Here is a 26,831-nt window from a genome sequence, read left to right as displayed (position 1 = left end):
TCCAAAAACTACAGAAAACATTTTTTTAAGTACTCATGGAACATTCTCCAGAATAGATAACATATTAGGCCAGAACAGATCACATATTAGGCCACAATAAATTCAAGAAGACTGAAATCATATCAAGCATCTTTTCTGACCACAATGACATGAAATTAGAAATCAACTACAGGAATAAAATTGGAAAAAACACAAATAAGTGGAGACTAAATGACATGGTACTAAAAAAATCAATGAATCAGAGGAAACCAAAAACTATCTTGATACAAATGAAAATAAAAAACACAACTTTTCAAAATTTATGGGATGCAACTAAAGCATTTCTAAAAAGAAAATTCATAGCTATACAGGCCTACCTCAAGAAATAAGACAAATCTCAAATAAACAATTAACTCTACACCTAAAAAATCTAGAAAAAGAAGAAACCCAAAGGAAACAGAAGAAGGAATAGTTAACATCAGAACAAAAATAAACACAATAAAAAATTTAAAAACAATAGAAAAGATCTATAAAACTAAGACTAGTACTTTGAAAAAAAATTAACAAAATTGACAAACCTTTAGCCAAATTCGTCAAGAAAAAAAAGAGATTCCAAAGAAATAAAATCATAAATGAAAGAGAAATTACAACTGACACCACAGGAATACAAAGTATCATTAAAGAATTCTATGAACAATTACATGTCAACCAATTCGACAATACATGAAATTTATACAAGGATAAATTTCTATAAGTATATAATTATCCATGACTGATCCAAGAAGGAAAATAAACAAAATCTAAGCAGACTAATTACCAGCAATGAAATTGAAGCAGTAATCAAAAAAATTCCCAACAAATAAAGTCAGGATCAGACAGCTTAAACCATTTCAAAAAATTAAAGAGAAAGGAATGCTTCCAAACTCATTCTATGAAGCTGGGATTACTCTGATATCAAAACCAGACCAAAACATTACCAAAAAAATTAAAAGCCAATATTCTTGATGAACATAGATGTAAAAATTCTCAAAAAAAAAGAAACCATTAGTAAACTGGGTTCAACAATATATTAAAAGGATTATATACCATGATCAAGTAAAATTTATCCCAGGGATGCAAAGACAGTTCAAAATCTGTAAATCAACGAATGTGATACATCACATTAACAAAATAAAAAATAATAACTATATGATTATCTTGAAAGACACACAAAAAAAGCATTTGACGAAATTCAACATTCTTTTATGATAAAAACTCTCAACCAAGTGGGTGCAGAAGGAACATATATTAACATAATAAAGGCTATATATGAGAAACCCACAGCCAATATCATAAGCAATCATAGCCAACATCATACTCTAGATCACAAACGAGACAAGAATGACCAGTACCCACCACTATTCAACATAGTATTGGAAGTCCTAGCCACTGCAATCGTAAGAGAAAAAGAAATAAAAGGCATCCAACTCAGAAAGAAAGAAGTAAAACTCTCATTATTTGTGGATGACATGACAGTATATACAGAAAACCCTAAACACACCATCAAAAAACTATTAGAACTAATAAATTCAACAAAGTTGCAAAATCAATATGCAGAAATAAGTTGTTTCTATACATGAATGACAATCAGAAGAAAAAAATTAAGAAAACAGTCCCATTTATAATTGCATCAAAAAGCATAAAATACCTAAGAATAAACTTAATGAAAGAGGTGAAAGACTTATAATATGAAAACTATAAAATGCTGAAGAAACTGCAGAATATACAAATAAATGAAAGGATGTATCTTGCTCATGGATTGGAAGGATTAATATTGTTAAAATGTCCTTACTACCTGAAGCAATATACAGATTCAATGCAATCCCTATTAAAATACCAATGGCATTCTTCTCAGAACTAGAACTAATCCAAAACTTTATATGGAACCACAATAGACCCTGATTAACCAAAGAACTTTTGAGAAAGAACACAGTGGAAGGTATCATGCTCCCTGATATCAAACTATACAATAAAGCTAAAATAATCAAAACAGTATGGTACCAGCATAAAAACAGATATCCAAAGCAATGTAATAGAACAGAGAGCCCAGAAATAAATCCTATACAGTTAATTAATCTATGACAAAAGAGGCAAGGATATACAATGCAGTAAAGATAGTCTCTTCAATAAGTGATGATGGGAAAACTGGACAGATATGTGCAAAAAAAAATGAAACTAGACCACTTTATTTTACCAGAGTAAACTCAAAATGGATTAAATATTTAAATGTAAGATCTGAAACCATAATAAAACTCTTAAAGCAAAACAGAGGCAGTGAACTCTGTGACATCACTCTCAGCAATATCTTTTTGAATATGTTTCCTTGACAAAGGTAACAAAAGAAAAAAATAAATAGGGCTACATCAAACTAAAAGGTTTTTCACAGTTAAGGAAACCATCGACAAACCAGAAAGACAACCTATTGAATGGGAGAAGAAATTTTCAAATGAGACATCAGATAAGGGGTTAATGTCCAAAATATATAAGAAACTGATACAACTTAACATCAAGAAAACTAAAAAATCCAATTGAAAAATAGGCAGTGGACCTGAATAGACATTTGTCCAAAGAGGACATACAGATGGCCAACAGATATGAAAAGATGCTTAATATCACTAATCACATGGAGATATCACACCTCATACTGCATCAGGCTGGCTATCATCAATAAATCAAGAAATAAATGCTGGCAATGATGGAGAGAAAAGAGAGCCCTGGTACACCTCTGGTGGGATTGTAAATTAGTGCAGTCACTATGGAAAACAGTATGGAGATTCTTCAAAAAATTAAAAATAGAGCTGTCGCAGGACCCAGCAATTCCCCTTCTCGTTATTTATCAGAAGAAAACAAAAACACTATATTGATTGCATCATTACTAGTAACAGCCAAGATATGAAAGCAACCTAGATGCCCATCAGTAGATAAATGGATAAAGACGTGATATACACACACACTATGGAATATTAGTCAGCCATAAAAAAGGATGAAATCTTGCTATTTGCAGCAATCTGGATGGATCTAGAGGGTATTACGTTAAGTGAAATAAGTCACACAAATAGTGTATGATTTTGATTTTATGAGGAATCTAAAAAAAAAAAAGGACAAACAAAATATAACAGATATAGAGAACAAACTCATGATTGCCAAAGAGGTGATGGGAATTAAACAAACAAACAAATACTGACACGCATGAATTAAAAATAAATGATAAATAAATAAAAAGTAAAACAAAAGCAAAAATGACAATTTGCAATTGCCAATGTTTTACTGGAGTGGAGCTGTGGAAGAGGAATCTCCAGATGCCTGCCTTTTCCCTGACTTTCGCCTTGCCTCTGCTGTCTTTCACTAACTGCCCTCAGGAAATATGCTATTTTCCCTTTTAAATGATCATTCAAAATACTATAATAAAAGTTATGCGAATGTGGTCTCTCTCTCAAGATATATTGTTGTACTATACTCATCTTTCTTCTTGTAATGATGTGAAATGATGCAATGTCCAGGTGATGAAAAGTGAGGTGGATATGCTGTACAAAGAATTATTCATATCCTGGGTGGCATGAAGCAGGATGACATTAGATTTCATCACACTGCTCGGAATGGTGTACAATTTAAAACTTAGGTATTATTTATCGAATTTTCCATTTAATATTTTTGGATGGCGGTTGACCACAGATAATTTAATCTGCAGAAAGTGAAACCAAGAATAAGGCGGGCCTACTGTAACAACAGAAGTTACTAACGGTGCAGACATAATCATGTTTCCAAAGTATCATTGTCTGCCCCTTGGCTGACCAATCCCTGGTGCCATTGTACCATTAACAAACTGTTTCTTCAGAGTCCCCTGCCTGTCTTGCATCTCGCTATACATAAACTAACGAATATAATTTCTGAGACCAGTGGTTTTCTAAATATATAGGACGCTCTCTGACACTGATGTGTTACACTAAAAATAAAACGTACAATTTGGAGTTTACTCAAGAGCCACTGGTTATTCGGTTCCAATATAGAGAAAACTCTCATGGAAGGGTTCGGCCTTTTTGTTCTATTCAGGCCTTCAACTAATTGGAAGAGGCCCACACACATTAGGGAGGGTATTCTGCTATACTCAGTCTATCAGTTTAAATGTTAATCACATCCCAAAACACCCTCACAGAAACACTCAAAATAATGTTTGACCAAATAGCTGGCATGCAATGGACCAAAGTTAACACATAAAATTAACTATCATAGATAGATAATGAAACCAATGGAGAGCTTTAGGATCATACCTGTACAAACAAAAATACTTGATTTTTGATGAAGGTAGCAATATATATTGATCAGTGAGGAAAGGACTTTTCAACAATGTTGCTGAAACAATGGGGTATCCAGGTAGAAGCAAAATGAAAATGGACTCCCACTTTAGAACATGCAATAAAACAGTTACAGGTGGGTCACAGACCTATATGGGAAAGGCAAACCAATATACTTTCAGAAGATAATATAGAAGGTCTTCATGACATTGGGTAGGGAAAATCTTCTTAAGACACAAAGTTATTAACCACAAAGAGTAATATTAATCAATCTGACAATAAAACTAAAAATACCTTCCTTAAAAAAATTAGGAAATGTAAACACAAAAACAAACCAGAGTGGAAAAAAGAAATAGCTGCAAAATATACAATAAAAAAGGTACCCATATTCAACGCGCATAAAGAATTTCTACAAAATGATATGAAAGACAACCAAGTAGAATTAAAAAACAAATGGCTGCTCCTTCAGCTAATTCAAATCTCTCCTAAAAAGTCATCTCTCCTTGGAGGACATTTCTAACTATCCTTTCTAATAATGAACTTTCATCATCCCTTTCCCTTACCCACCTCTATTTTCCTTTCTAGCACTAAGCAATGACTTGTTATACATTTTGGCATGTGTGACCTTTTTTTTAATTATTGAAGTATAATTGACGTATAACATTAGTTTCAGGTGCACAACATGATTCAATATTTGTACACATGGCAGGATGATTACCAAAATAAGTCTAGTAAACATCCATCACCACACATCACACATTTACAAAAAAATAAAATCTCTTTTCTTATGATGAGAACTTTTAAGATCTACTCTCTTACCAACCTTTAAATATGCAATATAGTATTATTAACTATAGTCACCGTGCTCTACATTATATCCCCATGACTTTTTATAACTAGATATTTGTGCCTTTTAACCCCTTTACACTTCCCCCACCACCACTGTCAACTGCCAATCTGTTTTCTTTATCTATGAGCTTGTTGTTGTTTTTTTTTATTATTTAGATCCACATATAACTGAGATCATATGGTATTTTTTTTTCCTGTATGATTTATTTCACTTAGCATAATGCCCTCTAGGGCGCAACTATGTTGCTGCAAACAGCAAGATTTCATTATTTTTCATGGTTGAATAATATTCATTCCATACATATACCACATTTTCTTTATCCAATCATCTACTGACGGACACCTAGGTTGTTTCCATATCTTGGCTACTGTAAATAATGCTGTCTTTAGATCCTCTGCTGCTATCCTCAGCTTCTGTGGTAGTGCCTGGCAAACAGTGGGTGCTCAAAAAGTATCTGTTCAACGGATTCAAGAACCAAGTATTCTGAAAAGATGTGAAAGAGTCCTGTGACTTCGACCAGTCTCTAAACTATAAGACTAGTCACTGAGGTAGTGTTGTTGGATGGTACATTTGAGGTTACCAGTAAATCTCAAAAAAAAAAAAAAATTGAATTAATGTATTCCAACATAACATATCAACATATGCTAACACAGAGCAAGCATCAAATAGAATTTTTATTTCACCTCTGTTCTAAAAGTACAAACTGCCAAGGTCGGACCTAGTTAGTACTTGGATGGGAGATCGCCTAGGAAGACCAGGTGCTGTAGGTATAAAAAATTAAAAAATAAGGGATTGTAAGCTAACAAGGTCCTTGCAATCTGTGAGGTCAACCAAGGGTTGCCTCATCTAAAAAAATAAATAAATAAAATAAAATAAAAATAAAAATACAACCTGCAGAACTCAGTCTAACATTTTCAAATTTAATAGTTAATCTGAATTTTTACTGAATTTTCGAATTTATAGAAATTCTTAGTGTTTCATTCAGGTTGTTTCAGTCAAATTTGCGATGCTCTAAGAAAACAGAATAACCCAATTTTACTACCACAATTAGAGCAGCATAGCAAATACCAAGCACTAAATAAATGCTCACTGAATAAAATAAATGTTAAAATATGGCTTGTTACGTAATTTTAAGAAGGATATTGGATGGTAAGTTACACATCCTTAATGTGTAATATATCACTTCTAAGATAAAAGAAAGTAAACACATGTACAATTAATTCATAAACAAGTATCTTCCATCTTGCTGCATTTATGGTCAACAATATATGATTATGTAGGTACTGATCTGTGATAGGTATATGTAATTAGCTTTAGATTGCTAATACTTAAACAATTGATATTACTCTAGACATCTCTTTAATCATTTAATATTACAGGCCTGCCTAGTACAATGAGGAGGGAAACTGTTTTCCCCATTTCCTATATCCTCAACTCCTGTATATAGATAAACTAATAACCCAATCACACTGCCCTTGGATGATCTGGTTACCAGTCTATGAATTTCCTGAAGACATGAATTAAGTGTTTTTATTTTACCTCCCTGAGGTAAAATACTTAATAAGTACATATTGACAAATATACACTAAAGTAAGGGAAACAAACCCACAGAATAAAATGCAAGGCTAGAAACTTTAAAACAGACTAAGAGTCATGAGTGAAATGAAGAAAGTTAATGCCAATCACTTAAAAATGTTTTAATTAGGAGAGACACTTAAAAATGGTGTAGATGACAGAGGTTTTCTTCATCCCTCTTGGCACTACATCAAAGTTGCGACTGAAACATGGAGCAAACAGCAAGCAAAGTTGCCTGGGATCTAGATGAACAGAAGCACTACAACTAGGGAGAGAAATAATTAATCAACCTGCAGTGGTAGAAGGCAGGAGGGAGCAAAGACACAAGTCTGTCAGGTCTTGAGTGGCTGAGGGGGACAAAGGCTATGGCAGCACCAGAAGGCGGCTGAAGACACCTCTTAATGAGGCTGTGTCCGCAACCGGACTTCCAGGCTGACAGACTTGTTTGCTCTGAGCACCAGCACTCCGCTGGCTGTCTGCGGGGCACCAGGGACTTACAGGGGGACATTAAATTGTTGGAGCGAGGGCCAGAGGCAATGCTTTCTCCTGGGCATAAGAGGTGGTGGTATCCATGGTTCCTCTGTTGAGTCCTTCCCCTCCCAGTGTGCAGAAACAGAGCCACCACAGCTGAGACATCATCGAACTGGGTAAGAGGTCCCTCTGCCCAGAGGATTCCCTGAAACTCCATTACCCCCAACGCACGGCCCCATCCAAGCCACATCCAGTTGTATCCTTGGTGAGTCTGGTGTTCCTTACTGAGACTCACACTGGTGGTAGCTGGCCTCGGTTTCTGGCGAGGCCTCTTAAAGCAAATATTAGCACAGCATCAATGGATTGCTTGCTGAATCTTAACAGGTGGCCCCAGAAGGGCACAGGCTGGGGCTAAACATGGCCTGCAGCTGAACCCTTCTAGACTGTGCCACTGGACACCTACTACACAAAGCCATGCTAATAAAACCAGGAGACTTAGGAGCTTTGCTTTGTAGGTAGAAACAGAAAAGCAGCCAAAATGGTAAGACGAAGCAGAAACCACATGAGAGAACAGAACAGAGACCCAGGAATAATGGAGTCAAGTAATCTAACAGATGCAGAGTTCAAAACACTGGTTATAAAGATGCTCAGTGAACTTAGGGAAAGTGTAGATGAACTCACTGAGAACTTTAATAAAGAGAAAAAAAACACGAAAATGGAAATTATAAAAGGGAACAAGTTAGAAATGAAGAACACATTATCTGAGATGAAGAGTTTATTAGAGGGAATCAACACAGTGGATAAAGAAGCGGATTGAACCAATGACATAGAAGATGGGGAAGCCAAGGACACCCAATCAGAACAGCAAGAAAAAAGAAGCCAAGACTATTTTAATAATTTAAGAAGCCTATGGGACAAAATTAAATGTAAAGACATCCAGGTCATAGGGGTACCTGAAAGGAAACAAGAAGTTGAAGAGCTATTTGAAGAAATAAAGATGGCAAACTTCCCTAACCTAGTGAAAGAAATCAACATACAACCCCAGGAAGCTCAGAGAGTCCCAAGAACCAGGAACCCAAAGAGGCCCACACCAAGACACATCATAATTAAAATGTCAAAGGTTAGATACAAAGAGAGAATCTTAAAAGCAGCAAGAGGAAAGCAGTTAGTTACCTACAAGGGAGCCCCCAGAAGACTGGTGGCTGATTTCTCAAAAGAAACTATGCAGGACAGAAAGGCCTGGCACAAAATATTCAATGAGATGAAAACCCAGGATCTACAACCAAGAATACTTTATCCAGCAAAGCTACCGTTTAGAGTCGAAGGACAGATAAAGAGCTTCCCAGACAAAAATAAGCTAAAGGAATTTTTTTTTCCATAGTATTTTTTTTTAACATTTTTTAATTTCTCCCCTCCCCCAAACCCCTCCTTTCTAGTAACTACTAGTACATTGTCCACGTCCATGTGTCTCCGTTTGTTTGTTCTGTTCACTTGTTGCTTTTATGTTTACAACCCACATATAAGTGATATCATGTGATTTTTAACTGTTTCTCTTTGGCTTATTTTGCTTAGTATGATTATTTCAAGGTCCATCAATGTTGTTGCAAAAGGCAGTATTTCATGTCTTCTTATGGCTGAGTAATATTCCATTGTATATATGTACCACAGCTTCTTAGCCAGTCATCTATCATAGGACACTTAGGTTGCTTCCATGTCCTGGCCGCTGTGAATAGTACTGCTATGAACATCGGTGTGCAAATACTTTTTCGCATATGAGTTGTAATGTCTTTGGGGTAAAAACCCAGTAGAGGAATTGCTGGATCATATGGTAGATCAATTCTTAGTTTTTTGAGGAACCTCCATACTGTTTTCCGTAGTGGCTGTACCAATTTGCAGTCCCACCAGCAATGTATGAGGGTTCCTTTTTCTCTGCAGCCTCTCCAACATTTGTTATTACTTGTCCTGTTCGATTATAGTTATTCTAACAGGTGTGAGATGGTATCTCATTGTGGTTTTGATTTGCATTTCCCTAATAGCTAGCGATGTTGAGCATCTTTTCACATATTTGTTGGCCATTTGTATGTCCTCTAGGGAGAAGTGTCTGTTCAGGTCCTCTGCTCATTTTTTCATTGAATTGTTTGGGTTTTTTTGTTGTTGTTATTGAGTTGTTTGACTTCTTTGTATATTTTGGATATCAGGCCCTTTTCAGAGGTGTTGCTTGCAAATATATTTTCCCATTCGGATGATTGTCTCTTTACCTGGTTGATGATTTCTTTTGCTGAGCAGAAGCTTTTTAGTTTGATGTAGTCCCATTCATTTACTTTTGCTTTTACTTCCCTTGCCTTTGAGGTCAAATTCATAAAATCCTCTTTAAGTCCAAGGTCCTTGAGTTTAGTTCCTGTGTTTTCTTCTATGCATTTTATTGATTCCAGTCTTATATTCAGGTCCTTAATCCATTTTGATTACTTTTGGTGTGTGGTGATAGACAACAGTCTAGTTTCATTCTTTTGCAGGTGGCCTTCCAGTTTTCCCAGGACCATTTATTGAAGAGGCTTTCCTTTTCCACTGTATATTTTTGGCGTTTTTGACGAAAATTATTTGCCCATATAAATATGGGTTTATTTCTGGAATCTTGATTCTGTTCCACTGGTCCATGTGTCTTCTTTTATGCCAATACCATGCCATTTTGATTACTGTCATGTTGTAGTATAATTTGAAATCGGGCAGAGTGATGTCTCCAGCCTCATTCTTTTATCTCAGGATGGCGTAGGCAATTTTGGGTTTTCTGTGCTTCCATACAAATTTGATGATTTTTGTTCTATTTCTTTAAAAAATGCCAATGGAATTTTGATGGGGATTGCATTAAATTTGTATAATGCTTTAGGTAATACGGTCATTTTAACTATGTTGATTCTTTAAATTCAAGAACACAGAATATTTTTCCATTTCTTTGTATCTTCTTCGGTTTCTTTTAATTGGGTCTTGTAGTTTTCATTATATAGGTTCTTCGCATGTTTCGTTAGATTTATTCCTAAGTATTTTATTCTTTTTGGTGCAATTGCAAAAGGAATTATTTTTTCCATTTCTTTTTCTGACACTTTATTATTAGAGTATAGAAACACTGGATTTTTGAACATTGATTTTGTATCTAGAGCCTTTACTGTTTTTGCTTATTGTTTCTATTAGTGTTCTTGTGGAGTCTTTAAGGTTTTCTATATAGAAAATCATGTCATCCACAAACAGTGACAGTTTGACTTCATTTCTTATTTGGATGCCTTTTATATCTTTCTCTTGCCTGGTTGCACTCGTTAGGACTTGCAGTGTTATATTGAATAGGAGCGGCGATAGTGGACAGCCTTGCCTTGTTTCTGATCACAGAGGGAAGGTTTTTAGTTTTTCACCATTAAGTGTAATGTTGGTTAAGAGTTTGTCATATATGGCCTTTATTATGTTAAGGTACTTCCCTTCTATACAAATTTTGTGAAGTGTTTTGATCATAAATGGATTCTTTATCTTGTCAAAGGCTTTTTCTGCTTCTGTTGATATGATACGATTCTTATTTAATTTGTTTATGCGGTGTATCACATTAATCGATTTGCATATGTTGAACCATCCCTGTCCCTGGGATGAAGCCCACCTGATCGTGGTATATAATCTTTTTAATATGTTGCTGTATTCGGTTCACTAATATCTTATTTAGAATTTTTGCATCTGTGTTCATAAGAGATGTTGATCTGTAGTTTTCTTGCGTTATCTTTACCAGGTTTTGGTATCAGAGTAATATTGGCCTCATAAAATGGGTTGGGAAGTATTGTCTCCTCTTCGATGTTTTGGAAGATTTTGAGGAGACTAGGTATTAAATCTTCTTTGAATGTTTGGTAGAATTCACTGGTGAAGCCATCTGGTCCTGGACTTTTACTGTTTGGTAGGTTTTTGATAATTGTTTCAATTTCCATACTGCTGATCAATCTATTTAGATTTTCCAGTACGTCTTGATTCAGTCTAGGAAGGTTGTATTTTTCTAAGTACTGGTCTATTTCTCTAGGTTCTTGAATTTGGTGTTAAATTTGGTTTTTCATAGTATTCTTGTATGATCCTTTGTATTTCTGAGGTGTCTGTCGTAATTTCCCCTCTTTCATCCCCGATTTTGTTTATTTGTGTCCTTTCTCTTTTTTCTTTAGTGAGTCTAGCCACGGGTTTTTCAATTCCATTAACCCTCTCAAAGAACCAGCTCTTCGCTACATTTATTTTTTCTATTGTTTGTTTTCAATTTCATTTATTTCTGTTCTAATTTTGATTATTTCTTTCTTTCTGCTGACTTTAGACTTCATTTGTTCTTCCTTTTTTAGTTTTTTAAGATGAAGTGTTAGGTTGTTTATTTGGGCTTGTTCTTGTTTTTGGAGATAGGCCTGCAATGATATGAATTTTCCTCTTATGACTGCTTTTGCTGTGTCCCAAAAGTTTTGATATGTTGTACTATCATCATTCATTTCTATATATCTCTTGATCTATTTTTTTATTTCTACTCTGATCCAGTCATTCTTCAGTAGTATGTTGTTTAATCTCTACTTATTTGTGATTCTTTCCACTTTCTTTTTACAGTTGATCTTTAGTTTCAAAGCATTATGATCAGAGAATATGACTGGTATGATTTCAACCCTCGTATCTGTTGAGCCTATCTCTGTGTCCCAGTATGTGATCAATCTTTGAGACTGTTCCATGTGCACTAGAGAAGAATGTATAGCAGCTGCTTTGGGATGGAAGGCTCTGTAAATGTCAAGTATGTCCAGCTGGTCTAATGTGTCATTTAAGGATGTTATTTCCTTATTAATTTTCTGTTTGGATGATCGTCCCTATCTGACAGTGGGGTATTTAGGTCCCCTACTACGATACTGTTTTGGTCTGTTTCTCCCTTTAGTTCTGTTAGTATTTGCTTTACATATTTTGGGGCTCCCTGACTGGGAGCATAGATATTAATAAGTGCTATGTCTTCTTGGTGCATGATTCTCTTTATCATTATGAAGCGTCCCTCAGTATCTATCTTTACCTTTTTTATTTTGAAGTCTATTTCATACGATATTAGTACCGCTACCCTCGCTTTTCTTGAATGCCATTTGCTTGAAATATCATTTTCCACCCTTTCACTGAGTCTGTATTTGTCTTTGGAACTGAGATGTGTCTCCTGGAGGTAGCATATGGTTGGGTTTTGTTTTTTGATCCATTCTGCTCTCTGTGCTTTTCAGTGGTGAGTTCAGTCTATTAACATTTAGGGTGATTATTGAAATATGAGGTCTTCTTATAGTCATTTTATCTTTTGCTTTCTGGTAGCTCGGTGTTTCCATTGCTTCCTTGTCCTTGGGTTTCTGTTTTCTTTATTTTGGTTGGTTTTTGTGGGTTTTCCCTCTGGTCCTTCTTGTTTTATGTTATGTACTTTGGTTCTAAATCTCTGGCCTGTGGTTATCATTACAAATATGAAAAGGATAGTTGTATATATACAGTAGTCCTTTTTTCTGCGTGTTTCCATTCCCTCTTGCGAATTTGGATCTTTGAATCTTCCCCTTTTGTCATTGTTGTCTCAATTTGTCCCTCTGTATGCTGAACGTTCATTACTATCTTGCTATAGCAAATTTCTTCTTATTTTAAGCTTATAATGTTCTGATCGTAGTAAGGGTTGTACTTCTCTGCTTTTATCGGCCTGCTAGTGACCTTACTCTTAATTATGGGTTTTTTTTTGTTTTTGGGGGGTTTTTTGGTCCTTTTGTTGTAGGTGAGCTGACCTCTTTCAGAATTTCTTGTTGTACAGGCCTTGTAGTGGAGAATTCCCTCAATTTTTGTATGTCTGGAAAGGTCTTTATTTCTCCTTCATTTCTAAAGGAGAGCTTAGCAGGTTACATTATTCTTGGCTGGTAATTTTATCAACACCAAGCCAGTATTACAGGAAATTTTAGAGGGGTTCTTTACGAAGAAAAGATGTGTTTCAAAAGCATGAACACATTCCTATCAACAAGTATCTCAAATGGAAAAGAATTAAGTGCTCCAAACAAAAGATGGGGTGGCTGAATGGATAAGAAAACAAGACTCCTATATATGCTGCCCATAAAAGAGTCACTTCAGATTAAAAGACACATATAGACTAAAAGGAAGGGGATAGAAAAAGATATTGCGTTGATGGACCTAGAGGGTATCGTGATGAATGAAGCAGTCAGATAAAGACAAATATCACATGATTTCATGGACATGTGGAATCTAAAGAATGAAACAAACAACAATAAAAATGGAAACAAACTCATAGATACAGAGAATATTTTGAGGGCTACTAAATGGGAAAGGGGTTGTGGGAGGACGGTGAAAAAGGGCAAAGGGATTAAGAAGTACAAATGGATAATTACGAAATAGAAATGGAGATATAAAGTGCAGCATAAGGAAAATATTTAATAATGTCCTAATAAATATGTAGGCGGAAGATGGATACTAGATTTAGTGGGGTGATCACTTTGTGAGTTATATAGATCTCTATCCACTATACTGTACAACTGAAAAACATATTATTGTATGCCAACTATAATTGGAAAAAAAAAACTTCTTTGACTTTTCCATTTTAATTCCAGGCACCTTCTTTTTTTTTATTTTTCCTTAAGGGGGGGGGGCAAGGAGGAAACACTTTAATTAGATGGCCTATATCAGAACTTACTGAGCTAGGCAATATAAAAATATATCTTAAAGAATCATTAAGATATCAAATATTCAACAGAAGCAACAATTTAAAGCATTAAGACTAAGTACGTTATTCTATTTCTATAACCTTGTTTTCATACCTTTTCAACCTTAATTCCACTTATCAGTTCCTTCCTTCAGCTCTTTAATTATCCTTCCAATTAAATGTTGCATTCTTTCCTTCCCTCACTCAATCATTTTCACTTCTACTCTTTGAGGTAGAATAGACCTCATATTCCTTCTATTCTTTCAACCTAACAGAAAATTACCAATATTGTCTTTGTCATCTCTGTTGGTAATTTGTATAAAACAAAAGAATTGTAAAAAAGCAGTGAATGAAATGATATCACCAGTCAGGTGGAGAGACAAAATCACATGCATTAATCTGGGTGGGTGATTTCATAACACTAAGCAGCTAATCAGAACCACATGCATATGAAAGGGAGTCTGACAGGCATCAGTGAGTCCTTGGGGTTACTGCAGCAGTACAGTGTGGGGTAAGAGAAAAGAACAGCCAACTTGCTGGTGGTAAGGACAGCCACAGCCCAGTATTACAACTTTTTCCAACTTATGCCCTTCAGGGGGAAGCAGAAAGACAGCAGGAATGCAGGAAGCTGTCAGCTATCTGGACTAGCAGAGCTGGGTAACCGATTTTAGGATGTGAGCAGCAGTAGCCAACTAACACCAGGTGCCAGTCTGAGCAAACTGGCCTGAGTACCAACTTGAGGACACAAAATAAAGACTGCTGTTCCCAGGGAACTTTGGAATTTCAGTTTTATTACAGAACAGATTCTGAGAGAGGCAAGAGAGGTACCTGGAGAGGAATTATGTATTACATTATTTAAACTAGGTTGGTAGGGAGAAATAATTTTTTGAAAGATAGCAACTGCTAGAAGGAAATAGAGTACATTCTTTTAATTACATGAAAGTAACTTTTCAAAACCAGTCAACATTAGGTCTTGTAGGCATGGGAAAGTTCACCCTAAAGACCGATGTCTTATGGAATTCACAAACAAAAATAAAACCTCTTGAATAACTTTATACTCAGCAAGATAATGTAACAGCGAAGGGTATGTGTGAAAAAGTTTCTATAACATCCTAGAACTGGACTGTCAAAGCAGCACCTTTAAACAATCAATTTTATTCAGAGCAGTGCAGGGCAAAATTTACTCTTACCCGTGTCCAAGAGTTAAGTTTCAATTCTCCAGAATTCTGTGGTTCTTTGTTAATCAGACAACATAAGCACCATATTAAAAATTTTTGGCTTTCATCTGCAAAAAGAAAAACTAAAATGAGTAGGTTTTATCAAATAAAAAGAAAAGATAATTAGTATATAAAATTTAAAATACTATATTTACAGGAAATATATTTATTATATTATAGGAAAATCTAAAACTACTAAGTTTGTAGAACAAGTATCCAGGGCCACGTGTGAAACTTAACTTTGTAGGGATTTTTCTTCTTGTGGTTTTGGGATCACTTATGCTTAGCCCTTGTGTGGTCAATTCCCTTTCTGTTAGAGCAGCAATTTTTAAAGCCAAAAGAGAATGATGGAAAGAACTAAGAGAACTGGGCTTTTCTCAAGATTAGTTCTTTATTTCACATTTCAAACCCTAGTAATTTCAACCTTTTTAAGGCCACATTACTATTATAGGCAGTAGTCAATATTTCTGACTTAATTTTTTAATTTTCTAATTTACCAAAACACTCTCACCTGTTAAAAACAAATTCAACATAAGGATTGTTTAACACCAAATGGTTTGGATAAAACAGAAGCCTCTTAACATGCTCTGAATTCTTTACTCTAAAATTTAAAACTTCACCAAGTATGCGATGAAAATGCTGAACTTTGAACTCTTATATTTGATGAGAATATCTAGTCTGTGAACCATTCTCTTTGTCCTATTATGGAAACTGTGTCCATTACAGTTGGAAATTTTATAATGATTAAAAAGCAAAAATAAGGCCTAAAAACTGAAGATGTCATTACCTGAAATAGAACCAAGCAACTATGAACTTTATCACAAGGCCATGGAGGTGAGACTGAGAAAATCCACAGTTGGAATCAATCCCTCTGCAGAATCATCCAATGCCCTTGTGGTGTGGTAAAATAAATTTTGCTTCTATCTTTCTAAATTCTTCTGGCTTGACTAATAATCAAATTAATATGAGACAGATTAACAGGAGAAAATGACCAAATTTATTACACATGTACATATGGAGGTTTCCTAAGAATATGGGACAAAGGAGAGATCAGACAGTTAAGGCTTATATGCCATCTTGGGTTAAGGAGAAGGAGGTGGGGATTGTGGTTTGGGTCTTCAAATGCCAGGAAGACAATTCACATGCATATAGAAAAGCAAATGTTTAGTAAATAAATGTTTGCTGGACCATCTTTAACAATGGGACACAGAGAGGACTTTGATTAAACAGGCCGTGCTAAGTTCCTCCCTGTCTATTAACACTTAGTTCATACTGAACTATAGTTACCTATGACAATAGCTTTCTTCCTGAAGCAGGTTCTCTAAATTCTTTTAGGTAGCTGAAGAAAAGGTAAACTCAGTCTTTTGTTAATTAAAAATAACCAGCTTAAAATAATCGATCTCCCAAAAGGCGTATTTTGGGGTGGCAAACTCTGCTTTACCTCACCCTTTACCTTCTTCTGTCTTCTACAATCTCATAAACACAGCATTTCTAAGGGTTTCATTAACAAGAAATAAGGAAAATACAAGCTACAGTAAGCTACCTCTGCATTTTCAACTGTACACTAGAAGACATTAACAGTAATTTTTAAACACATTTTCTCCCATACACATCCACAGACTTACGGTCTACTAATGACAAACATCTCTGAACAAACTTTATCTGAGGGACTTCACTTTTTTTCTCCGAGTTTTTATGAGCTCAAATACAGCACTGGCTTGCTTGAAATCAATTATTTCAAGAATCATATAATCTCTAATGATCTTAAGGTTTTTCAGGTTAAACCAATGCCACTGATTAAAAATGTGACTGTTGTATGTCTTATGCTTTAAATATGAGAAGAAATTCTGTCTTCACATCGTAAATGTGACACACAACCAATGATATATTTACACAAGCAGCTTCCTGTGTTAAAACAAAACAAAACTTGATGGGGAGCATTTTCAAAACCCAGACATTCAACACCAAATAAATGAATGAATGAATGAATGAATGAATAAATAAATAAATAAGAGAAATGTTAATTTATGGAACTTAAACATAAATGAATCTAAAATATGGGAGTTTCTCCCAGGTGTTGAGTGATTCTGCACATTTAGTTCAACAAGTGTATTTATTTTTCTCATAAAAAAGTGAAAAGAGTCAGAGATCACTCAACTTTTAGGAGGTGACTTCCTTCACCCAGAGTCAATGAACTGAAATACACTGAACTGTACTGCTCATTAACTTACTTTGCTTTAGGAATTTATAGATGCAAGCCATCACTTGTTATTTATGAGTGTCACCAGCACTCACTACAGGGGACGGCATCTGTCAAGATCCTCCCTGGAGGCCCTGACTTTGGACTGGAGAATCTTGCCTGATGGTTTAAAGGAGATGGGAAACTGCCTCAGACCATAGTGAACTGACTGCAGATCGTAGTGAAAATTTAGACTCTAAAAAAGAGTGAAAGGAAAAGGAACATACCAACTTATATTTGCCACCTAAAATTTTATTTTTTTTGTTATCTTGAATTGAAATTTCAAATAAAAACTAAATTATTTTTTAAACTTTAATTCTATAGTTTAATAGTGTGAAGGCAGCATTATTATTATTATTATTTTTTAAGACAATAAATACTGTTTTAAACTCCCAAGTTTGCGGGCAAATTGTTATACAGCAATAGACAGCAAATAGTGAGGAAGTCAGGTTATAGCTGTTATGCTCAATTATGAGAGCAGAGCTAGAATCAAGGATTCCAAGGAGGTAAGGGCAGTAATTTTATATAGAGAACATCACTGAATAAAAGGTATTCTCTCCCTTTATCTATTTTTTCTCTTCTCTTTGTGATGTTTTTTCATTTCCAAATCCTTCCTCCTTCCCTATCCTTATTTCTGATCCTGTTCTCTTTTAATATTATAGGAGAAATGCTTTTTTCCTTGATGGAAACTGTTTACTTTTACCACATTTAAAAAGAAATTTTGATATTATTTACTGTAAGAAAATATCATTTTCTGAAAGAAAGGGCCTGACTGGTGAAACAACAGCATACAGGCAAGATTTGATTATTCATGTGCTGTGAGTCTCTTCTATGAGCTCAGAATCAAAGTGTACCTCAAACAGGAAACTGAAATTTAATGGGCAGTTCAAAAGGTAACACATGCATTGAAACAAAAGAGGTAGAGAACTTGTTTCTGGTTGTCAGAGGGGGCCAATGTAATGAAGATAAGGTGCTAAGAAAAGATCACAGACTGATGCAAGTTTAAGGGATAGGGCTAAATTGGTCCAGCCTCTAGCAGTTTTACGAATAAGGAATCTAAAACCCAGCAAGTTCCATGGCTTGCCTTAGAAAACCCCATCTTATCTACTGTCCTCCAGGAGTCAGCCCCAGCATGAGCTACCCTGTGAAATTCTCCTTCCCCTCGGCTCCTTGTTCAGACTTCCAGGATACCAATCTCACTCTGAGTCTGGCTGATCTGCTCAGGTCTTTCTTCTCACCTAACCAGAAAATGGGCAAAAATTGCGAGATATGTTTTCCTAGGCCCTGGCTTACAGGAAAAAAAAAAAAAAACCCTTAGTAAATTTATGTCCAGTGAATATATACATTCAGGTGAAGCTGCCCCGTGACAAAGCTAGCACTGGAATACTTCAACCACAATGGTGTCATCCATGGGCGTTAGATCATAACACCAAAGCGAGCTTTAGAGGGGTGGGATCCTGGCTCTTATTAGCTTTCTATTCTGAAAAAAGCGACTTATTTACTCCAATCCATAATTACCTATCCTCTAAGACTATCATCATAAAGAACTCAATTAGATCCACTATGCAATCCACAGAGAACAGCACCTAACACAAAGTGAGCAATGCCTTTCATTCTACTTTTTCGATTCTACAACACAAACTTTCCCACATTTTAACATTCTAAATTAGGGATGTGTCTTACATGCACCATGTACACTTAGAGGACATAGTATTTTTTTCTAAAAAGTGGTATCCAGTCCATGAAATATCTAACGATGGGTGGTGCTTTTATGGAAGAAATTCAACAAGTTTCCTTTTTCCTTCTATCAGCATCATCAGCCTAGCTCAATGTTTTTCAAACTTTTGGTCATGACCCATCAGTGGTTTGTGAAATCAGTTTTGGGTCATGAAGACCATTTTAAAAATAGTATAGTGAATATGGATTGCACATAATAAAAATAAGCATTCTTTAATGTGTGTGTGCATGTATAAGTATTTGTGTGTGTAAGTATATGTGTACATACACATATATACATATATACACATTGTACAGAGAATGTATTTCTGGTTAAAGATGTCTGAGAAACAATGGCATAGCTGAAATATACTAACATAGGGCAGGTAAGTGTGGCCCTGGTAAATGTGGCAAACACAGTGATGGCTATATCGTGTTTTTGCCATTTCAGATTAAAACTTGAACAAGCTGAGTGGGTGGAGGGAGAAAGAATCAACTCAAGGGGGAAGAATAAGCAAAAGGCATAAGTAGAGAGGAAGAGGAATAGATTAGGGTGGGGAGAGAGCAAGTGAGTTTGGGTGTATTTGGTGCACTCAGGCATGTATACTCACAAGACCAAATGTGATGTCCCTTTCCCACCTAGTTCCTAATGACTTGTAACAGGCTAGGAGAAATTATACAATTCTTTAAAACATCAAAAGAGGAATATTCATTTTATTTTTATTCTGATATATTATGCAATCAATATTTGAATAAAATATATGAGAAGTAAATATTACATTAGCTAATACTACAGTCAAATCAAAGCAATAAACTTCAACTGTGTACCTTTAGAAGTGCCTGTTCCATCCTATGGTAGGCCCTAGGATGACATAGAGACCTAGAACCACATTTCTTGCTTTTGAAAGGCATTTGGTTTTCCAGGGTATCAGACAGGCAAACCAACAATTATAAAACACTGTAGTACGTGTTATAATTAAGGGAAATGATGGCGGCTATAGACACACTGAGAGAGGTTCCTAACTCAGCTGCAGCAATGCGATTTCAAAAGTTTAAGAGGATGAGAGATGAGAACAGAGTTCTAGTCAAAAGGAATTGCGTGTCACAAGCCCTAACATCATGTGCCTTCAGGCGCAGTTAGTAATTTGACCTGGCTATAATGCATGTGGTGTAGTTGTGGAAGATTAAACAGGAAATGAGGCTGGACAGGTAGGCAGGAGGTCAGTAAAAGAACACCTCCCCCAAAGTTTCCCCAAATTCCTCTTAACTTTGTGTAAAACCAAAATGTCATCCCAAAATAATGGCAGAATCATGCAGGATTCGGACTCTGAAAAATGGTTTTACACATGGAAAGCAGTATGTGAATTAATATGAAACTGCGAAACAAAAGAAATGATTTCACTGCTATAACCATTTTACGATGTAAAAATAAGGTTATGATAATCATTGGGGAGTTTCTGCCCTCTAACAAAAGGAATTCCATTTTACTACAGATCTGCATGTGTGTATGTTTATCTGTACATATACAAACATGTATTGACAACAATAAAGGATGTCATCTTTGTAATGGGGCAATGAATACATTTAATAAGTTGCTTCAAGAAAAACAGAAGACAGGTTTATAATTTAATCATTTGAAGTTTGTGTTTTGAGAGGACATGCTTTGAATCTTACCATATGCTAAGATAAAAGGATTCCAGCAAGTTTTTGCCAACAGTTGATCAATTGTGGGGAATCTTTCAATGACTGTACTAGAATCCTGTAAAAGAAAATTGTTTTGGTGAGTAAAAGTGCACTATGCCACTTAGAAAGATTAAACTGATACTATAGGTTAAGGGAGCTTCAATCCTTCTTGTTCAGCATATATTTAAGAAAAGTAGGAAAAACAGGATTAGAGAAGATCTTAGTTATTCAAATAAAATTTAAAAGCAACCACCTTCTTTCTCCTTAAACCAGGTCACCAAAACTAAGATGTACAGCACATTTAGGTAAAATCAATTTTGTTATAAAATTATCTTCATTTTATTCATACTTAAAAGTCAGGAAAGAGCACTGTATTTAAAAATAACAAAGACTGCATAATAGCAAAGGAAAAAAACCTATTAAAGGTGATTAATATCTTTATAACCTCATTTTCATCCAGGAGTTTGATTCTAACATAATTAGAGAGGTTCCTAATTCAGCTCCATTAGGGCCATTTCAAAGAAGTTTAAGAGGACGAGAGCTCTGGAGCTTGTAAAAAGAAATAAAAGTAGCCAAAGCGTAAAGATAAATATCTGTGTTTATTACTATTTTGATTACTATATGCTAATGACATCATTTTTAGTCTACAACAACTTAAAACCTGAGACAAAAAAGATTGACCAAGTAGAAAACAGCTTAGGATTTAAAAATATACATGCTGTTGTATAACTGGCCCTTTTCCCACTTCACCTTTCAGAAAGTTCAAAAATAAGACCAACCTGAGATAATGTACACATAAGCTGAAATTAGAAGCATTTCCTACTATTGCAGCAATAAAGTCCTCACATTTGTCTCTTCCTCAAGGCTGGTCTTACACTTTCTGGGACTCTTTTAAAGTCAAGTTACAAAAACCAGTTTTAAAAATATTAGTGTTGGTCGTTCATACAGAACTGCATCTTTCCATATAGTTTCTAAAGACATAGTAACCCATATCATTAACATGAATAATTCTTCAAATTTCCTACTTGCTTCCTTGACAAAGGAATAAAAGTATAACACAAGAATGGCTATATTAAATGATCATTTTTTTTATCTTTAAGTTAAACAGTAAGTATAAAACAAATATTTTTATAATATGAAAACATGTTAATTTATAAAATATTGCAAAAATAAATCTTATGTCAAAATGAAATTATATCAAATTTTTAACACAATAAACTATATAACAATTGTAAAGACATTCAAAATCTTAATATTCACCAGAAAAGACAACTTAAAATATTTTTAAGAAGAGATCTTAATATTTATCATCTCTTAGTAGAGCCCACTTTAAAACAGGGTTGAGGAAAGGGTAAGCATTTCAGCAAATTCTTAAAAGTTTGAGATGCAAAGGCCCTTAAAAGAATCCCAATTATTACCTAACAACATGTATCCAAATCTTGTTTGTTTAAAACCATCTTGATTGGTCAGGAACTCTCATGTGACAGTATAATCAAGAAGGAAAGACTGAAGTCACAATAAATCAGAGACAAGGAAACCACTTCCTGTCTGTATTACCTACAGGTAATTTGTCTTTCTACTCTTTCAATATATTAGGCCAATACCACAAATCCTTGACCTTGGATCAAATTCAGGCTTTGTAAAATATGGTAAAGAGTCCCTGATGTCACAAAACTTCATTAATTTTGGTCCACAACTTACCATCTCTTTCAAAGCTTCATACATCTGCCTCAAGAACTCCTGAAACTGAGGCAGGTGATGGCAGGTGTCTTGCTGGGTTTCCAAAGTGGAGGCCTGGCCCCACACAGAAAGCTTACACATCCAAAACTGATAATCGGAAAAAAGGCCTCCTGAATCTTGAGCCATTTCAGCTGAAGGGAAAAGATGATGTACTTTCACAGTGGCCTGCCAAGCACCAAAGGAAACAGTAAGCACATGTCAAATCTTTAAGAATGGGGGAAAATGAAGCATTTTTAAAACAATCTTTTGGTGTCTTCACAATTCACTGATGAGTGAAAGGGGGATTACAAGAGACTAAAGTAGCATGCACTCTGTGGAGTCACCTCTGAGTTATTTTAAAATGTGTCACCCAGCTGTAGCTCCAATCATTACCATCTGAACTTTTTATCATGAATAATATCATTACACTAAAAGTCATTATACCTCCACAGGCACATGTTAATTATGTACAAAAAGCACAGCTGATAATACTTTATATCTTTTTAAAATTGAGCTATTTTTAAATGTTTGGAATATGAAGTTCTAGTATTTTAATGTAATGGGGAATCAAAAACATCCATGGGCATTTAATAATAGTCTGTATCTAAGAAATGTTTCTGAAGTTCTCACATTTTATATGCATTTCTGGCTCCTCAATTAGTTGTAAAAAATATCTATGCACTACTGTGTAATGAATTTTCTTCCCAGTTTTTCTTCATTTCTTAGGAAAAAAGTAAAATAATTCATTCCACATGCATCAATTTGAATAGATTTGCTTGATCTAAAGAAATGTTTGATCTCAATACATTCACAAGAACTCATATTTTAGTAAAATATGATAAACTCCAATTACTAAAGAGGTGTACTAGTCCTAAGTGACAACATAAAAATTCAAACTTGACTTATTGTACCTAAAGTACATATTAAAAGTAACAGTGGAGTTACACAGTGAGCCTGTGCTCAGGCAGAGCTAAGGAAATGGACTCCCGGTGCCCCACCACCATCCCAATTCCTGGCCATCCTCACCCTGGGCAGTACACTGGGCAGAGAAGGGAAGGCTGCTTCAAGAGGTGCAGGCCTTTAAAGACTGGTGCTCTCCTGGGGCAGGGATGACACTCAGCTATCTAATTTCAAAAACCTACTCTGCAAGTGGTGAGTTTAAATCCTCAGCAGCAGGATTTAATAATTAACAGATAAAATGCTCCCAATTAAATGCCAAAAACATCGAAAAAGAAGGTTCTCATCACTAAACAGGAAAACAAGAAAAAATTTAAAAAGATTGCACAATTTGGCTGTAGTGCAAAAAAAAAAAAATCTAGATCAGGAAGATGAGTTTTAAAATAGTACTAAAATTTAATTTTAAAAAGGTTCATGTTAAAATGATAAAAAAAAAAAAGGCTTAATAATAGAGGGAATACATGCATACTGTGAAATGGCACATAATAGCCCAAAATGATTCTCCTCTTTCTCTCACTATCCTCATCCAAGTCATCACAAATACCTGTCAATTCTACCCCAAAATAAATACAGGCATATCTTGTTTTATTGCACTTAACTTTATTTTACTTCTAGATATTTCATTTTCATAAACATTGACCCTCTACAGCAAAAAGATTACAATTCTCTGAAGGCTCAGATGGTGGTTAGCATTTTTTAGCAATAAAATACTTTTTAATTAAGGCATGTATATATTTTTAGACATAATGCTATCAAGCACTTAACAGACTATAGTATAGTGTAAACGTAACTTTTATATATACTGGGAAACCAAAAAATATGTGTGACTAGCTGTCTTGTGATATTTGCTTTATTGCAATGGTCTAGAACCAAACTCAGTATCTCTGAGGTATGCCTGTATGTGTGATTTGATTAGATTTCATCCACTTTTCACCTCTACTGCCCCTATCCATCCCATCTCCATTCATGCCTTCCCTGGAATCTTCTACTTGGTCTCATCTGCCCCTCTCCAATTTATTTTCAATGAGAAAAAACAATTCAACACAATTGACAAAGCGTCTTTCCCAAATTTAAATCTCACTCAGCACATTCCTGCTTAAATTCCCCCTCAATCCCCAAATCTACCTCCAAAATATTCTTTGGAAAGAAATCCTAACTCCTTGTAGAAAAAAATTCCAGCTCCTTAGTAGATTCTCTAAGGTCCTACAAAATATAACTCCCACACACCCTCCCACCTCGCCTCTTCTCAGGTGACCATAGTCCAGTCCAGGCTTCTCATCTGTTCCACCAACAGACCAAATCCTTCCCTATTCCAAGCCTTTCTGCTGCTTCCTCCACAGCTACTATCACATCAATAACTACCCTGGGCATTTATTTGTTCACTTAGTTACTGTTTTCTCCACTGGTATGTAAACCTGTCTTCCTAGAATTGCTACATACTTGGCAAGTACTCAATAAATATTAAATAATGAAATGAATAATTCAATTATTTTTCAAGATATAAGCTAAATGCCATACAAAATGCTTTTCCAGATAGAGCATTTTAATTTTTAAAAGGTAGCTCCCTCCCAAATTTTTATTTTTTGTTACCTATGTGAAACTTTATTAACATTCCATTTTAGAAATACAATCATTCATACATACACCTACTATGCTCTTGGGAATATAGTAAATACTTATGCATCTAGCTCATTTAATCCTCGCAGCAATCCTATGAAAGAAGTGCAATTAATATCATCATTTTACAGAAGCATGGAGAGAGTATGTAATTGCCGAAAGTAAATTTATGTAAAAGCCCAAATGAAGTAACTGCTAGTAAAGAGCAGAACTATGGTTGTGAGATTTGAATTCTGAGAGTCTAGCTCTAAAGTGGGTGTCTTTATCTAAAACCTACCAAAAAGTAAATGTCCAGGACCTGATGGCTTCAAGAGTGAATTCTACCAAACATTCAAAGAAAATTTAATACCCAGTCTCCACAAAATCTTCCAAAACATCAAAGAGGAGACAATACTTCCCAACCCATTTTATGAGGCCAATATTACTCTGATATCAAAACCTGGTAAAGATAACTCTAAAAAAGAAAACTACAGACCAATATCTCTGACGAACATAGATGCAAAAATCCTAATTAAGATACTAGTGAACTGAATACAGCAACATATTAAAAAGATTATATACCACGATCAAGCGGGCTTCATCCCAGGGACACAAGGATGGTTCAACATTTGCAAATCGATTAATGTGATACACCACATAAACAAATTAAAAAATAAGAATCGTATCATATCAACAGAAGCAGAAAAAGCCTTTGACAAGATATGGAATCCATTTATGATCAAAACACTTCACAAAATTCGTATAGAAGGGAAGTACCTTAACATAATAAAGGCCATATATGACAAACTCTTAACCAATATTACACTTAATGGTGAAAAACTAAAAACCTTCCCTCTGTGATCAGAAACAAGGCAAGGCTGTCCACTATCGCCGCTCTTATTCAATATAACACTGCACGTCCTAATGAGTGCAATCAGGCAAGAGAAAGATATAAAAGGCATCCAAATAAGAAATGAAGTCAAACTGTCACTGTTTGTGGATGACATGATTTTCTATATAGAAAACCCTAAAAACTCCACAAGAACACTAATAGAAACAATAAGCAAAAACAGTAAAGTCTCTGGATATAAAATCAACGTTCGAAAATCCATAGCGTTACTATATTCTAATAATAAAGTGTCAGAAAAAGAAGTGGAAAAAATAATTCCTTTTGCAATTGCAACGAAAAAGAGTAAAATATCTAGGAATAAATTTAACAAAACATGTGAAGGACCTATATAATGAAAACTATAAGACCTTATTAAAAGAAATCGAAGAAGATACTAAGAAATGGAAAGATATTCTGTGTTCTTGAATTTGAAGAATCAACATAGTTAAAATGACCATGTTACCTAAAGCATTATACAGATTTAAGATTTAATACAATCCCTGTCAAAATCCCATTGGCATTTTTCAAGAACATAGAATAAAAAATCATCAGATTTATATGGAAGCACAAAAAACACCAAATTGCTAAAGCCATCCTGAGAAAAAAGAATGAGGCTGGAGACATCGCTCTGCCTGATTTCAAATCATACCACAAAGTGACAGTAATCAAAACGGCATGGTATTGGCAGCAAAACAGACACATGGACCAGTGGAACAGAATCGAGAGTGCAGAAGTAAACCCATATTAAATGGGCAAATAATTTTTGACAAAAAAAGCCAAAAAACATACAGTGGAGAAAGGAATGCCTCTTCAATAAATGGTGCTGGGAAAACTGGAAGGCCACCTGCAAAAGAATGAAACTAGACTGTTGTCTATCACCACACACCAAAAGTAATCAAAATGGATTAA

The 26,831-nt window shown here is 35.0% G+C and overlaps 1 protein-coding gene across 9 annotated transcripts in view; it reads right to left on the bottom strand.

The window, feature by feature from the left end:
• FANCC (Fanconi anemia complementation group C) overlaps nucleotides 1-26,831 on the bottom strand; it is a 240,373-nt gene that overhangs the window by 138,843 nt on the left and 74,699 nt on the right. For 8 of the 9 annotated variants that reach the window (XR_002777595.1, XR_002777594.1, XM_023524466.1 and 5 more), the window contains 3 exons: nucleotides 22,463-22,666; nucleotides 20,753-20,837; nucleotides 15,097-15,191 (listed from right to left, as the gene is read on the bottom strand). Coding sequence is in view for 7 of the 9 variants with exons in the window: in XM_023524466.1 (XP_023380234.1) it covers nucleotides 15,097-15,191; nucleotides 20,753-20,837; nucleotides 22,463-22,666 (384 nt within the window). In the remaining 2 variants the exon portion in view is untranslated. Of the gene's footprint in view, nucleotides 1-15,096; nucleotides 15,192-20,752; nucleotides 20,838-21,540; nucleotides 21,651-22,462; nucleotides 22,667-26,831 lie in introns of those variants that run through there. The other variant, XM_011382209.2, reaches the window with a different exon arrangement.

Source organism: Pteropus vampyrus, unplaced genomic scaffold, assembly GCF_000151845.1.
Source record: "Pteropus vampyrus isolate Shadow unplaced genomic scaffold, Pvam_2.0 Scaffold465, whole genome shotgun sequence".
Taxonomy (NCBI): domain Eukaryota; kingdom Metazoa; phylum Chordata; class Mammalia; order Chiroptera; family Pteropodidae; genus Pteropus; species Pteropus vampyrus.
This window is presented reverse-complemented; position numbering and strand designations above follow the sequence as displayed.